This window comes from Heloderma suspectum, chromosome 3, assembly GCF_057233095.1.
Source record: "Heloderma suspectum isolate Gila_16-S chromosome 3, 16-S_ref, whole genome shotgun sequence".
NCBI classification, from domain to species: Eukaryota; Metazoa; Chordata; class Lepidosauria; order Squamata; family Helodermatidae; genus Heloderma; species Heloderma suspectum.
The window spans coordinates 213512115-213527244 of NC_139460.1; the positions used below are offsets into that span (position 1 = coordinate 213512115).

The following is a 15130-nucleotide window of genomic DNA, read 5'->3' on the forward strand; positions in this document are numbered from 1 at the left end:
CATCATCTGTAAAACTTAATCTATGATTTGCACAACACATAATAAACTTCTAGAATGTATTACTGTGGGGTGTGTTGATGGCTACTAGGTTAGATAGCTTTAAAAAGGATCAGGTAGACTCACAGTAGACAGGCCTACCAATGACTATTAGCCACACAAGTTAAAGAGAATGCTCAGAGGCAGTATGGCTTTGAGTAAAAGATGGAGGAGGCAGGCAAGAGGAAATGGCCATTGCCATCATGTCCTATTTGTGAGCTTCTCAGGGATATTTGTCTGGTCAGAGGAAGATTCCAGGCTAGATGGACAGTGCATACAATCCAGCAAGGCACTTCTTATGTGTTTACACTCTTAGTTTCACACGTCCAACTTATCATATGAGAGTTTCAATTATTCTGTGCTAAAACATAAGCCGCTACTAATCTGCATCCCAATGCCCACACGCTGTAAACATTCTTTTGGTTGAGTAGAAGCACTTTTCTCCCAGAATTCATCAGAACACTAGACTGATTCAAGTCTTCAGCTCTCCCTAGTTTACAGGCCGTTACACCATCATTCCCTAGCAGAGTGCGATTCTCTTCATGGCATCTTACACCGCGCCTAAAATGCTGCACAAAATGTTCTGATCAATCAAGCAGTTTCAGACACTGAAGAGCACTGAGCAGCGGAGGAAATGGTTTGATCTGATGTAGCTGGGCATCACGATGGCGGTCTTCCGAACCTGTCCCTATTCCCCTCCTCTCACCTTTCCACGCAGGTGCTTAGATTCACCTGGTAGGATGGCTGACCAAAGATGGGGTTGTTGTCATTGATATCCACAATTTCTAGGTACACTGGCATCTCAGCTGATCTCCGTGGAGTCCCATTGTCTGAGGCCTGAACAGTGAAATTCAGCCACTGCACCTCTTCATAGTCCACCGTCCTGTTGGAAACTACCTTTCCTACAAGAGAACAGGTAGACATTAGGACTGCTGTCCTCTCTGATCTTTCTGCTAATTACTCTCCTACTTTCCTGCCATCCTCCAGTAAATCATTTTACCTACCCTCAGCAGACAGGCTCTGATGCTGGAATGGCAGGCAGCCCTTTTGACTAATATTAAAGTACCTGTTCAGGGCCATTACAGGAGAGGATCGTAAGAGTCTGCTGATTACTTAATGATGGGAATAGAGTCTGTGGTGTGGGACAAATGACATTAGGGGGTTGTCCCCATGGGGGATTTGCTGCAAGTTTGCTGCATCTGGAGGTCTTTCAGGGCACATGACATCATGGCCATCCCGCAGCCACTCCGGAGATTTGCTCTGGAAATTTTTTTTTCCTGAGACTACTTTCAGTCCGATTGTTTTCCTTAATTCAGCTTCTCTGCATTTCTGTTGCGATGTGCACCAACCCTCCACATTTACTTCGGCATGATAGCTCTGCCCCGGGGTGTGTCTGTCACCTGGCTATGACCTCACTGACCCTGATCAAGGGATGTTTCCCCAGTGTTTCCCTGATGTTTCCACCATTTTGCAGCTGGCTGTTCAGGAGCTCTGAGCTACCTCATGGTAGCTCGCCTTGCCTACCACTAAACTCTGGTGGCCATCCCTGCAAAGTATAGGTGTGCTCCGCTGGGCAGCCTCTAACTTTTAAAAAAAGTAAGGTGCAAAAGCGCAATGTCGAAATAGTGCATTAGCGCTACGTCGTGAATCCGAAGTAAGCGCTCCAGTTTCAGTAAAAAGCACAACAAAATGGAGTGCAAACTAAACCTGTTGCTGTGAAGATTCCCCCTAGGATATTAGTTGGAGAGCATGAACTATAAAGCTCTGTTTGGCTGAAGGAAAGCAATGCTTTTGATAAACATTCTTGCACTGCAAGCAAAAACCGTATAGGTAGAGTCTTTGTACTATCTGTCTCACAGGAAACAAAGCTAACTGTTGTTTAAGTCAAAAGTTGAAAATTGGTTTGTAACCTCACTGGGACAGGGCCTTGTCTTTTTTGTTTATGTTAACATCATAAAGCACCATGTACAATAATTATAACAATTCTCACTTATTATGAAGGCAATGAATGGTGCAGGGTTCTTAATCCAATTTGGGGAGAGGAGAGAACTTCGGGTTTGTTTGTTTAATTAGATCCAAAGTGAGCCAGGTTAACTAGCTCAGCCCTGCTGGCCTCAGCGAGGGAAAAATGTCTCCATAAGAATGCATTTTACTGGAATGGAAGGAAGATATGGTTGGGCTAGAGCAAAAGGTAGACTTGACTAGACCAGAGGATGGAGCTTTGATTCTCAGAACTCTCTACCCTTCAGCTTGAGTGTGTATCTCTTCCTCCTAGTACTATGAATTTTTGTTGATGATGCTGGCCAAATGAACAAAGAAAGAAGCTTTTGGTGTGCCATTGGAAACCCAGTGGGAAATAAAGTGATATATTTATATACAGTGTGTGTGTGTGTGTATATATATTCATTTCCCACTTGGTTTCCAGTGGCACAGAAACCTTCTTTCTTTGTGCTTTTGGCCAGCATGATCAACAAAAATTCATAGTACTAGGAAGGGAAAGGTGTATATTATGGAGAATAACCTTCTCTCTCTTTTTGTGGAGAAATTCCTTAAGAATGTCCTGGTAAGACCTCTCACGTTGCCCCACCTACCTGCTGAGACATCTTCAAGCTGGACATATCCCTCAGGTGAGAGGTTGAGTAGCTTATAGGTGATCAGTCCATTAGCGCCTTTGTCTGGATCTACAGCTGACACGGATATCAAGGTGGTCCCTGGAGTGACGCCTTCCAGGATCCTTTCTATGACAAATGTTGTCCCAAAAGGACGGAATCGAGGAGTATTATCATTGACATCCAATACATTTACGGTCAGCTTTGCTGTTAGAGTCAGAGGACAGGGAAAAGAAAGGGAAGAACAGGAATAATGAATATTAAAAATCTGAATACGAAGTAGTCTGGCAGCAATCCTTTTTAGTTCTCAGCACCACAATGCAAACCAATTTGTCTAATCTGAATTAGGAATTACCTTACCATTTGGCACACTAACTGAGCGGTCAATCACATCACTGGCATTGTCATAGACAGAAATTGTGACTTCATAAGTGGCCACCTGTTCCCTGTTTAGAGTGGACTTAACTTTCACAGCACCTGAAAAGTAGGAGGGGGCGGGGAATGGACTTCAAGTTAAATAGCACCACCAAAACATGGAGGATACAGCCTTTGTAGGCTGAGAAAGTACATTAAGCTCAAAAACTTCCTCATCTTCCTTGGCTCTTCTCTTCATGGATCTTTTCCTAAGTGAGTTAGCTAGCCATCCCATCTACAAAAAAAACACACACTCATTCAGGTTGCTGTAATTCAATCCATCCTTATTCTGTACCCTCAGGGGTCAGCAGCAAGTAGATCAGTATCTACAGGTAGTCCTCTGCGTGATCTATGGTAGATCAGCAAGGGAATCTGAGTCCCAACAGCAATTTGTAGGTCTAAATTAAACTGATAGAACCTCTGTTCTGTAGTAACGTAGATGCAGTGGAGGCTGGTGGCTCTGATGTCAGTGGGGCAGTGCATCCACTCTGGGTTTCAGTCAGAACCAGTCAGATCACTAAAGGAGCTCTCCAAGGTGGGAAACCTCAGAAAGAGGAGTCACCACAGAGCTTTCAGTGACAGCTGGTGGGGGTGGAAGGGAGAGAAGATCCACAATCGGATCTCCTCTGACTGTGCTTGTAGCTCTGTCTATGGACATGGAGGACGAGGTCCACGGCATCCTATGACACTGCAGACACTGTCTGTGGGCCACAGGATTGCTCTAGCAGCTGTAATCATAAACACAGTTACTAGGGAGCAAGTCTAATTGAAAACAGTGCAACAGAGTTATAAGATTGCAGTGTTAATCTGGCTCCCATGGTCACTAAGATTGTGATGAATGTCAAAATTTTGCTTCAACAAAACTTTCATGGCCTGATGATATTTATGGTCTAGTCTTATGAACTGGCGCTTACCCTTTGTTCAGTCACTGCAAATTTAGACATAACCATTGCATTATATTCAGTCTGGATGGATAGTGGATAAAATGCTGATCTTGGCCTGAGTTCAAATATCTGCTTAGCCATGAAGTTCACTGGATCACCTTGAGTAAATTACTATCTCTCAGACTAGCCAACTTTGCAAGATTGTTGCTAAGATAAAACAAGCTAATATTCATCTATGTTTATTGGGGAAAGGATGCATAAAGAGTTTTTGCACACTAGGCTTTTAACCTGCATTGTTACTGAGGGTTCTGCTTCCAGATTCTTTGAGGGATTAAGATTGGCTCCTTTACATGTGTTCTTTTCCTAGGGCTTCCCCCCCTCCCACTCTTCCTTTCTATATGTTCCATTACACAATCACTAGGTGGTGCTATAGTATAGCAGAATTTAAGAATTACACCCGGTTCTATAACACCATTCAGAAAAAATACTAGACTTCCTTTGTTAGGGAAAAATACGCGATAGTGGTTGCAAAGCAGGAGAGAGGCCCTGGAAGATGATGTCATGTTAAACTACTGTGAGTGAAGAATCACGACCACACAATAAAAGCCTTGTGTAGAAAGGCTCAAAGTGATCAATGAATTGCAAGCAGATAACCATGGGTAAATCTTTAGGGGCCGCGGTGGCTTAGTGGTTAAGATGCTGAATTGCAGACCGGAAGGTCAGCAGGACAGCAGTTCGAGACCCGAGTGCTGCGTGACAGAGTGAGCTCCCGTCTTCAGTCCCAGCTTCTGCCAACCTAGCAGTTCAAAAGCAAGAAATTGCAAGTAGATAAATAGGTACCGCCTCGGCGGGAAAGGTAACAACGTTCCGTGCACCTCGGTGTTCAGTCATGCCGGCCACATGACCACGGAAGCGTCTTCAGACAGCGCTAGCTCTTCGGCTTAGAAATGGAGATGAGCACCACACCCTAGAGTCGGACACGACTGGTTGGGGACACCTTTACCTTTACCTTTTTAAATCTTTAGGATCACGAATGACCAAACTGATGTCATCTTGGATTACACTGTATTCAGGAGCCCTTGCTACCCTCCCTTACATACCAAAACACAGGACAAAAGGTCACTTACCCTAAAAATGCTTGCCCCTCCCACTCCCTAGCAGCTAGATGCTTCTGAGGAGCTGTCAGCATTCAGTCTGTGAAGGCTAGGACACAATGTATGGAAGGCATGTGTTTCAGCTGCTGTCTGCTAGCAAGGCACAAACCAGCACTAAACCAGGGAGGCTGAGGATGAGGATGGAGAAGGTGCTGACTGAGATGGAAAGGAGACATTGAGCATACACACAGAAATACAGAAATCAAACCTGCAGGTCTGAGAGCCACAAGGAAAATAAGATCAGTTAGTTAGTTAGTTAGTTGGTTGGTTAGTTAGAGCAAGTACTGACCAAAGGTGCATAAAGAAACACTGAGAAAGCAAGGGAAAGTAAGAAAGGGAAAGACTAACAATGAAAGAGAAAGGGGAGGTAGAGAAGGAAAGAGAAACAGAGGTGAAAAGAAAGTAGAAAAGATAGTATCTTCCTCACTATTTGTTGCACTCCACGTCTCTTAAGTGAAAATTGATCTTTAATAACAAATGCTGATTTTTCCACCTCCAATGTACTGAAAGCCTAAGAGAGTACATTGAATATAACAGTTACTGTAAATGCTATTTTGGGACAGTAACGTTTATTTTGAATGTTAAAATGGTATAGAATACTAATCTGGCCTTCCACTTTTTTGACCCTTTTCTTTAGAAGCTGTGTATGTTGATAACCTAAAGACTTTAGCTGTTTAGAATCAAAGTTCACTTTCCAGCTCTTGTACCTGTTCTAAAATCCACTGCAAAAGCTCCCTGTTGGTTTGGCACAAGAGCATCAGTATCATCTTTGGCCAGGATTTCAATGATGTAGTATTCCAGCCGGGGATTGAGGTCTCTGTCTATTGCTGTCACCTCAGCAACAACTGTGCCTATGGCAGCTGATTCGGGCATGCTGACCGTCTGGATGGGGTTGATGAACTCTGGCTGAGAGTCATTGATGTCATCAATGAGGATGTTCACAGTGGCTGTGCCAGAGAGAGGCGGCGTGCCTCGATCCACAGCAACCACCATCAGCTGGTAATTATCCTTTTCTTCTCTGTCTATGGTGATGTGGGCCACACTGATCACCCCGGTGATGCTGTTAATCAAAAACCTATCTTGAGCTCCACTTTCAACACGATAGCTCAGCTGCTGGTTCAGTCCGCTATCCGTATCGGTTGCCATTACCTGAAGGACAGAAAAACCTAGGGAGAAACCCAGACTGTGATCATTAGAACAAAAGAGCCACCATTTTGAATTGATCCAACAACCCAACAGACATTCCAGCATTCTCCTCCTGGAAGCAAGTGCTGGAGCCTACTATAAAGAAAACTGTAAAACCCCTATCATTAATATAGGTGTGCAGCGTGATGATACTACATTAACACATTTCTCCTTCTCACCATTGGTAAAGGGTTATGTGGAGAGCATAGAGCCAAAGGAGCTAAATGAATCCCATGAGATGGTAGCGGGTTGCCTGAAGGACTAAATGGGGGTTCATGGCAGACTGAAGAAAGGTGATATATGTGGCCTGTACAGAATGAGCTCTTCCATTAAAATATGAACGCTGCAATTCTATAACCACTTCTCTGGGAATAAGTTCCATTGAACTCCGTGGGACTTACTTCTGAGTAGACATGCATCGGATGGTGAGAGTGACTGACACTTCTTAAAAACATGGATGGGAAAAATCAAGTGGTGACTGCCAACTAAACACATATACAGGAAATCATCACCTCTTCCTTATTTGCCAGAAAAAAACAGAATGAGGAAAAGTAATCAATGCTTGCTGCTAGGGAAATCCCTAGCAATCCATGCACACAACATTTTTAAATTCTCCTGACAATATAGGTACCATCTGAAGGCCAGCTGGAAGTCAGCACAGATTCAACCTCTGACCTTTAGGTAAAAAATACAACCCAGTATCAAATGAAATAGAAAATATTGAGTTCAGTAACAATGAAAACATGGAATTAGCAAGCTCATTTGGAGGCTTCTTTTTGTTAAGGAGGATACTGAGCCAATTTGGATATACATTTCCTGGTTTGCAAAACCTTAGTTTGGCAGCCAGGAACAAGTATTGGGATAGTGTACTCCACTACCCCTTGCCTCCTCTCCCTGGGTACACCAGTCCTGGTTAGCTTAAACTACTGTTTCCCATTATGTGCAAAATGGATTTGTTGTTGTTTATTCAGTCAGTCCCCTTCATGGATCACTGCCTTGTTGTGGCGAAGGGGCTTGCGTAACTCAGTGAAGCCATAAGCTATGCCGTGTAGGGCCACCCAAGACGGACAGGTCATGGCAGAGAGTTCTGACAAAATGTGGTCCACTGGAGAAGGAAATGGCAACCCACTCCAGTATTCTTGCCAAGAAAACCCCATGGAACGTATCACAAGGCTAAAAGAGATGACGCCGGAAGATGAGCCCCTCAGGTCGGAAGGTGTCCAATATGCTACTGGGGAAGAGCAGAGGGTATTTCCAAGTAGCGCCAGAAAGAGTGAAGCGGCTGGGCCAAACCCGAAAGTACACTCAGCTGTGGATGTGTCTGGTGGTGAAAAGAAAATCCGATGCTGTAAAGAACAATATTGTTTAGGAACCTGGAATGTCAGATCAATGAATCAAGGGAAGCTGGAGGTGGTCAAACATGAGATGGCAAGATTGAACATCGACATCTTGGGAATCAGCGAACTAAAATGGACAGGCATGGGCGAATTTAATTCAGGTGACCATCATATCTACTATTGTGGGCAAGAATCCCTTAGAAGAAATGGAGTAGCAGTCAACAAAAGGGTGGGAAAAGCAGTATTGGGGTACAATCTTAAAAATGATAGAATGATCTCAGTACGAATCCAAGGCAAACCATTCAACATCACAGTAATTCAAGTCTATGCCCCAACCACTGAGGCCGAAGAAGCTGAGGTTGATCGGTTCTATGAAGACCTACAACACCTTCTAGAACTAACACCAAAAAAAGATGTCCTCTTCATCATAGGGGATTGGAATGCTAAAGTAGGAAGTCAAGAAATCACCGGGATAACAGGCAGGCATGGCCTTGGTGTACAAAATGAAGCAGGACAAAAGCTAATAGAGTTTTGCCAAGAGAACATGCTGATCATAGCAAACACTCTTTTCCAACAGCACAAGAGACGACTCTACACATGGACGTCACCAGATGGTCAATATCGAAATCAGATTGATTATGTCCTTTGCAGCCAAAGATGGAGAAGCTCCATACAGTCAGTCAAAACAAGACCTGGAGCTGACTGTGGCTCAGATCATGAGCTGCTTCTTGCAAAATTTCGGCTTAAATTGAAGAACGTCGGGAAAACCACTAAACCGTTCAGGTATGACCTAAATCATATCCCTGATGAATATACAGTGGAGGTGAGGAATAGATTTCAGGGATTAGACCTGATAGACAGAGTGCCTGAGGAACTATGGACGGAGGTCCGTAACATTGTTCAGGAGGCAGCAACGAAATCCATCCCAAAGAAAAAGAAATGCAAGAAAGCAAAGTGGCTGTCTGATGAGGCTTTACAAGTAGCTCATGAAAGAAGGGAAGCGAAAAGCAAGGGAGAAAGGGGAAGATATACCCAACTGAATGCAGAGTTCCAGAGAATAGCAAGGAGAGACAAGAAGGCCTTCTTAAATGAACAATGCAAAGAAATCGAGGAAAACAACAGAATGGGAAAGACTAGAGATCTCTTCAAGAAAATTGGAGATCTCAAGGGAACGTTTTGTGCAAAGACGGGCATGATAAAGGACAAAGAAGGCAGGGACCTAACAGAAGCAGATGAGATTAAGAAGAGGTGGCAAGAATACACAGAAGAACTATACAGGAAAGATCTGAATGTCCCTGATAGCCATGATAGTGCGGTCACTGAACTTGAGCCGGACATCCTAGAGAGTGAAGTCAAGTGGGCCTTAGGAAGCATTAGTAACAACAAAGCTAGCGGAGATGACAGTATTCCAGCCGAGCTATTTAAAATCCTAAAAGATGATGCTGTTAAAGTGCTGCATTCAATATGCCAACAAATCTGGAACACTCAACAGTGGCCACAAGACTGGAAAAGGTCAGTTTACATTCCAATTCCAAAGAAGGGCAACGCCAAAGAGTGTTCAAACTACCGCACAATTGCGCTCATTTCACATGCCAGCAAGGTGATGCTCAAAATCCTACAAGCTAGGCTTCAGCAGTACGTGAACCGAGAACTACCGGAAGTACAAGCTGGGTTTAGAAGAGGCAGAGGAACTAGAGATCAAATCGCCAACATTCGCTGCATCATGGAGAAAGCAAGAGAATTCCAGAAAAACATCTATTTCTGCTTCATTGACTACGCTAAAGCCTTTGATTGTGTGGATCACAACAAACTGTGGCAAATTCTTAAAGTGATGGGAGTACCAGACCACCTTACCTGTCTCCTGAAAAACCTGTACGAGGGTCAAGAAGCAACAGTCAGAACCAGACATGGAACAACCGATTGGTTCAAAATTGGGAAAGGAGTACGACAAGGCTGCATATTGTCACCCTGCTTATTTAACTTATATGCAGAGTACATCATGAGAAATGCCGGGTTGGATGAATCAGAGGTCGGAATTAAGATTGCTGGGAGAATTATCAACAACCTCCGATATGCAGACGATACCACCCTAATGGCAGAAAGCGAAGAGGATCTCAAGAGCCTCTTGCTGAGGGTGAAAGAGGAGAGTGCAAAAAATGGTTTGAAACTCAACATTAAAAAAACTAAGATCATGGCATCTGGCCCCATCACTTCCTGGCATATAGAAGAGGAAGAAATGGAAGCAGTGACAGATTTTACTTTCTTGGGCTCCAAGATCACCGCAGATGGTGACTGTAGCCATGAAATTAAAAGACACTTGCTCCTTGGGAGGAAAGCTATGGCCAAACTAGACAGCATAGTAAGAAGCAGAGACATCACCTTGCCGACAAAGGTCCGTCTAATCAAAGCTATGGTTTTCCCAGTAGTAATGTATGGCTGTGAGAGCTGGACTATAAGGAAGGCTGAGCGCCGAAGAATTGATGCTTTCGAACTGTGGTGCTGGAGAAGACTCTTACGAGTCCCCTGGACTGCAAGGAGGTCCAATCAGTCCATCCTAAAGGAAATCAACCCTGAGTGCTCATTGGAAGGACAGATAATGAAGCTGAAGCTCCAATATTTTGGCCACCTAATGCGAAGAGAAAACTCCCTGGAAAAGACCCTGATGCTGGGAAAGACTGAAGGCAAAAGGAGAAGGGGACGGCAGAGGATGAGATGGCTAGATAGCATCACAGATGCAATGAATATGAACTTGAGCACGCTCCGGGAGAGAGCGCAGGACAGGAAGGCTTGGCGTGCTATGGTCCATGGGGTCACGGAGATTCGGACACGACTGAACGACTGAACAACAACAATTCAGTCAGTCGCTTCCGACTCTTCGTGACTTCATGGGCCAGCCCACGCCAGAGCTTCCTGTCGGCCGTCGCCACCCCCAGCTCCCCCAAGGTCGAGTCCGTCACCTCCAGAATGTCATCCATCCACCTTGCCCTTGGTCGGCCCCTCTTCCTTTTGCCTTCCACTTTCCCTAGCAGCAGCATCTTCTCCAGGGTATCATGTCTTCTCATGATGTGGCCAAAGTACTTCAGTTTTGCCTTTAATATCATTCCCTCAAGTGAGCAGTCTGGCTTTATTTCCTGGAGTATGGACTGGTTTGATCTTCTTGCAGTCCAAGGTACTCTTAGAATTTTCCTCCAGCACCACAGTTCAAAAGCATCTATCTTCCTTCACTCAGCCTTCCTTATGGTCCAGCTCTCGCAGCCAGAGGTTGCTACGGGGAATACCATTGCTTTAACTATGCGGACCTTTGTTGTCAGTGTGGCAAAATGGATACCTCTAGTTTAATGTCAGTTTACTAACCAGAATGTTAAGCTATGGCTTGTATGTTTAAGATTTTGGTTAGTAAACTGACATTAAATTACAGTTCCCTGTTCTGGACATAATGGGGAACTGTAGTTTACGCTAACCAGGATCAGCATGCTGAGGAAGGGAAGAGGCAAGAGGAGAGCATGCAGTTCCAATGTTCATTCCCATCAGCTGAAATATGGTTCAACTAGCTGGGAAATGTACACCTGAACTAGGCCATTCTTCATTTCAAATTTGGAAAACTAATCAGATCCCTTCATTTTTAAAAATAAATTATTTTGATAAGGAAAAAATAGTATCCTTTGGAAAGGAGTTTTGTTCCAATTGTCTGTTCTCAGAATATAACTGTTTATCAATGTGGTGCAGAATATTGTAAATGGACCTCTTAATTTCCCTGATTGCTTCCTGGTTCCCCACACTTAATATTTTCAATCATTTTGGTTCCTCACTTTCCTCTTTTTAAATTCCCAATACCTATCCTCATCTCACTCCCAACAGCATCTTTGCATTTTGCCTTCATTCTGACCTGGAGGGCTGTTTTCCAGCACGTGAGCAGTCAACACTGCTGGATGAAAGGTTGGCCTGTTGTCATTATCGTCAAGAATGGTCACCGTGAGGCTAGCAGTGCTGTTCAACTTGCCAACATCTATTGCAACCAGCAGAAATTCCAAGACTGGATTCAAGAAGGCTTCTCTGTCTATCACCTGCCCTGGCTTCACCAAAATGACACCTGGAGGTTATTAATAAGAATCGGTTAGAAAAGGTATGAGCCAACTGTAGACAAATGTGGCCAAAGGCTTTTCAAGTTCTACCAAGCATGCCGTCAAGTATAAATCTCATCTTGCCAAAATGGCAACTGCAGCAAATGGTGCCCCTTAAAAATATACACTGGCAATTGCAAGTTGCAAAAAATGGCTAATTGTAAAGGAAAAGCAATGCGTAGAGACCTCCTTACGTGGAGACTGCATGTCATCAGCTCTGCTCTGCATTTTTTCTTAGTGTGATGTCTATGCATCATAAAATAAGACGAATAAATGGATGAATGAAATATATATCTGGGCTTGTCACCAAAATAATGTGCCTGTTGTAGGGTGACTTAAATATTTATATTTCAGACAGATTACTTTGTCAAAAAATTCTACCCATGTTCTGCCCTGCCCAAGATCAAAAGCAGGCAGTGCCAGTGAAGTTGCTAGGCCTGGACTTATGAGGCCCTGTCCTCAGATCTATTCCACAGAGCTCTGAGTGTCCATGGGGGCCAATAGAAGTTTTTTTTCCCCTCAACTTGAATCCCATGTAGGGGGCAATTTTCAAGGGGGATTACAGCTGGGGAGGGAATGGTTAATTCTCCCCTTCTCACATGCTGCAACCCCACCCCCCAAATCTTCCCCTGCATGGCAACTAGGCTTAGAAAAAAATATTCCATTGGTTTGGGATGACCTGGGGCGGGATGAAAATTGACTAAGTTATTTTATTTGAGAGTATTTGGATGAGAAATTAATTGGCTGGTTTTGCCTCCTGTGAAATTTAAAGAAATCCTCCTAATTATTTCTAAATTTGCATAGACAGATATAAATTAACATATGCAAATTTTATGCAGATTTGTGTCCTATAGGCCTGGGCCCTGAATCTTTTAAGTGCCTAGGAATGCCCCTGGGCTGTGATACATACAATATGGTGAGGCCTCCAGCTTACTCATCCCGCGTGTGGGTAAACAAAAGCATACACAACTGATGAGTGGATTTTTGTAAGCCTTTTCGATGCATCATATGCTAGGCTCTACCATTTCATACATGGGATATGGGATGTTCCCCCACAGAAAAATCTCCCCCGCAAACACAAGTCTAGCATGTCAGGCAGAAGGATTTGGTTTGCCTTCTTCCTGGCATGTTAGTTTTCTGTGTTGGGAGCACTCAAACATTCCATCTCCCCCGCTCGCCCTTGCAGTAGTATGAAATGGTACAACTTGGCAACAGATAATCAACATGGGGCTTCTGTGCATCTGTTTTAGCCCCATCTCAATGTGGGATGGGTTACAGCAATCTTACACTCTGTATAAAGGAGCCACATTCCACTGTGGCTAACATTAATTCCTTGCTGCAGACACAAAGCTTCCAGATGTACTGACCATAAGAGTTTGTCAACTGCCTTAACATATGATGTAAAGAAGAACAGCAGGACAGAGGTTTTAGAAACAAATTAAAAATAAGGTAAGAGGAGCTACACAGAAATCCTGCCATTACCGGAGACGACGTTAGCCTAGTATCATGCACAGAGGTGCTAATTCATTAAGGATATGAAGAGACCAAGGCAAGAATAATCATTGCTGCCACTTCCATAAAAATCTTTATTAAACACAAGAAATTAAATGTATAACCATTATAATTTATTTTATATATCCATAAAACTTATTCTACTCAAACTAATTACACAACTGTTAATGTGTCTACTCCACTAAGGGCTCAATCCTATGGCTGCTAGACAGTGGCTAGACGCCCATGGGATTGTTCAGTTTTTGGGAACTGACCTCGGAGCCTGCACTCAGTTCCCAGAAAACTGCCTCCCCGCCCCCACCTCTGCCACCTCGTAGGCAGCACGGATAGTCCCTGGGCTCTGCGCTCAGAAGAGTAGTGTGGAGTGGGGCAAAAGGGGGCATTCCCACGGGCGGGGAGCGTGGAAGTGCCGGCACAATGCTTCCTATGCATTGTCCAGCCTCCCACCACCCCCGCTCTGCCTTCCTACAGCTAGACAGCCGAAATCAGCTGCCTAGCTGCAAATGCAGGGTGGCCAGAGCCCAGAGGAGAAGATCTCTTCCATGCTCCACCTGCCCTGCACTGGATAGGCAGTTGCTTCCAAGTTCAGAGGCAGGATTGCTCCCTCCGTTATATAGGGTTACTGACTGAGTTTTCTCCAAATCAGATCCTCTTGCTGTGATGGAAAAGATCCTCTATTTCACAACAAATAGCAGCTACTGCCTGTCAATCCATTCAGTTCTTCACAGCAGGGCCCACTAGTCTGTCCCAAGCTATCTGTTGGTCAGCTGAATTGTCTCTGTTTTCAAGTTGTCTGCATCCTGCAGTTTCTCACTGCTATACCCTTCTTCAGCTTTTACTTCCTCCTCCTCTTCTCCAACAGACTTTCTTCTCCAACTGTCTCTCAACAGACCTTTTCTTAAATGTTTTCCCGCCTCTGCTTCCAGCCCGTTCTTCCATTGGCCCCATTACCTCATTCCCTGACCAGGGCTTTACAGTACATAGGCTGCCTGCTAACTAAAGGTGTATAGTTTTCTTACCTGTTATGTTGTCAATGATGAAGAGGTCTGTTGCTGTCCCAAGGAGCTGGTATGTCACCACTGCATTGATACCCTGGTCATTGTCCAAAGCTAGAACTGGCCCATTAGGGACTGTGATGCGAGTTCCTGAATCGAACATGGAGAGCTCAATAACAGGGACAATATCAATAGACTACTTCCTCTCCTTCCCTCTTCCCTCCCCACCCCTATGACACAATGGTCAGCAATGAAAAATGAATGAGTGAAACAGGGTGAGGCTCTATGAGACTTGAGACCATGGAGGAGTGACGGGCACAACCTTGGCAGACTGAATCAAGACGCCCCCTGGGAGAAGCCTTACAGCCCTGCTAAAACAAAAGACACACTTTCATCAGGTATATTGAAATGAAAGGACATTTAGTGGGAATTTTGCCTCCTTAGCTGGTTCCTGAACCCACATAACATGAGGGAATGTGGCAGGCAACGATACTGTAGCTTACTGAAGTATAAATATGTCGGAAGTAATCCAAAAGTATTTGGAGCTCTAGCTGAAGCCACATGTGATTTCAAACTGGATGGAGAGGTGCATATATGTGCAATCACTTAGTGGATACATTCAGACGTCATATTTCTGATCCTCCAAACCATGGTTTGGAATAGGATCAGGAATAAGCCATTTGCTTGTGTGTTCCCTCCTTCTCCCCGCTCTCATGCACTTCACTAAGTAGAATATTACCTGGTTTTATCAAACCACAGCTGTTATGTCCAAACCAGCAAACCATGGTTTCAGAAATACCTTCAGATCAGGATCACAAACGAGGGTCCTCAAACTGTGATTTGCGATCCTAGTTTGGAGGGTTCTTTCAAACCACAGTTTGCT

General features: G+C 44.2%; 1 protein-coding gene across 1 annotated transcript; it reads right to left on the reverse strand.

Moving 5' to 3' along the window:
* Positions 1-5918: 5918 nt before the first annotated feature.
* Positions 5919-14446, reverse strand: LOC146350726 (cadherin-23-like). The gene is made up of 4 exons (XM_084845644.1): positions 14272-14446; positions 11506-11709; positions 5977-6263; positions 5919-5924 (listed from the first exon to the last, which is right to left on the reverse strand). The coding sequence occupies exons 1-4, from the start codon at positions 14408-14410 to the stop codon at positions 5919-5921; spliced, it is 636 nt and encodes a 211-aa protein (XP_084701770.1). The 5' UTR covers positions 14411-14446.
* Positions 14447-15130: the final 684 nt, after the last annotated feature.

Coding starts and splice junctions, on each gene's coding strand:
- LOC146350726 (XM_084845644.1), bottom strand. CDS start 14,410: ATGTTCGATTCAGGAACTCGCATCACAGTCCCTAATGGGCCAGTTCTA. Junction 11,710..14,271: donor CATCATTGACAACATAACAG/GTAAGAAAACTA, acceptor AATAACCTCCAG/GTGTCATTTTGGTGAAGCCA. Junction 6,264..11,505: donor GCTGGAAAACAGCCCTCCAG/GTCAGAATGAAG, acceptor GTTTCTCCCTAG/GTTTTTCTGTCCTTCAGGTA.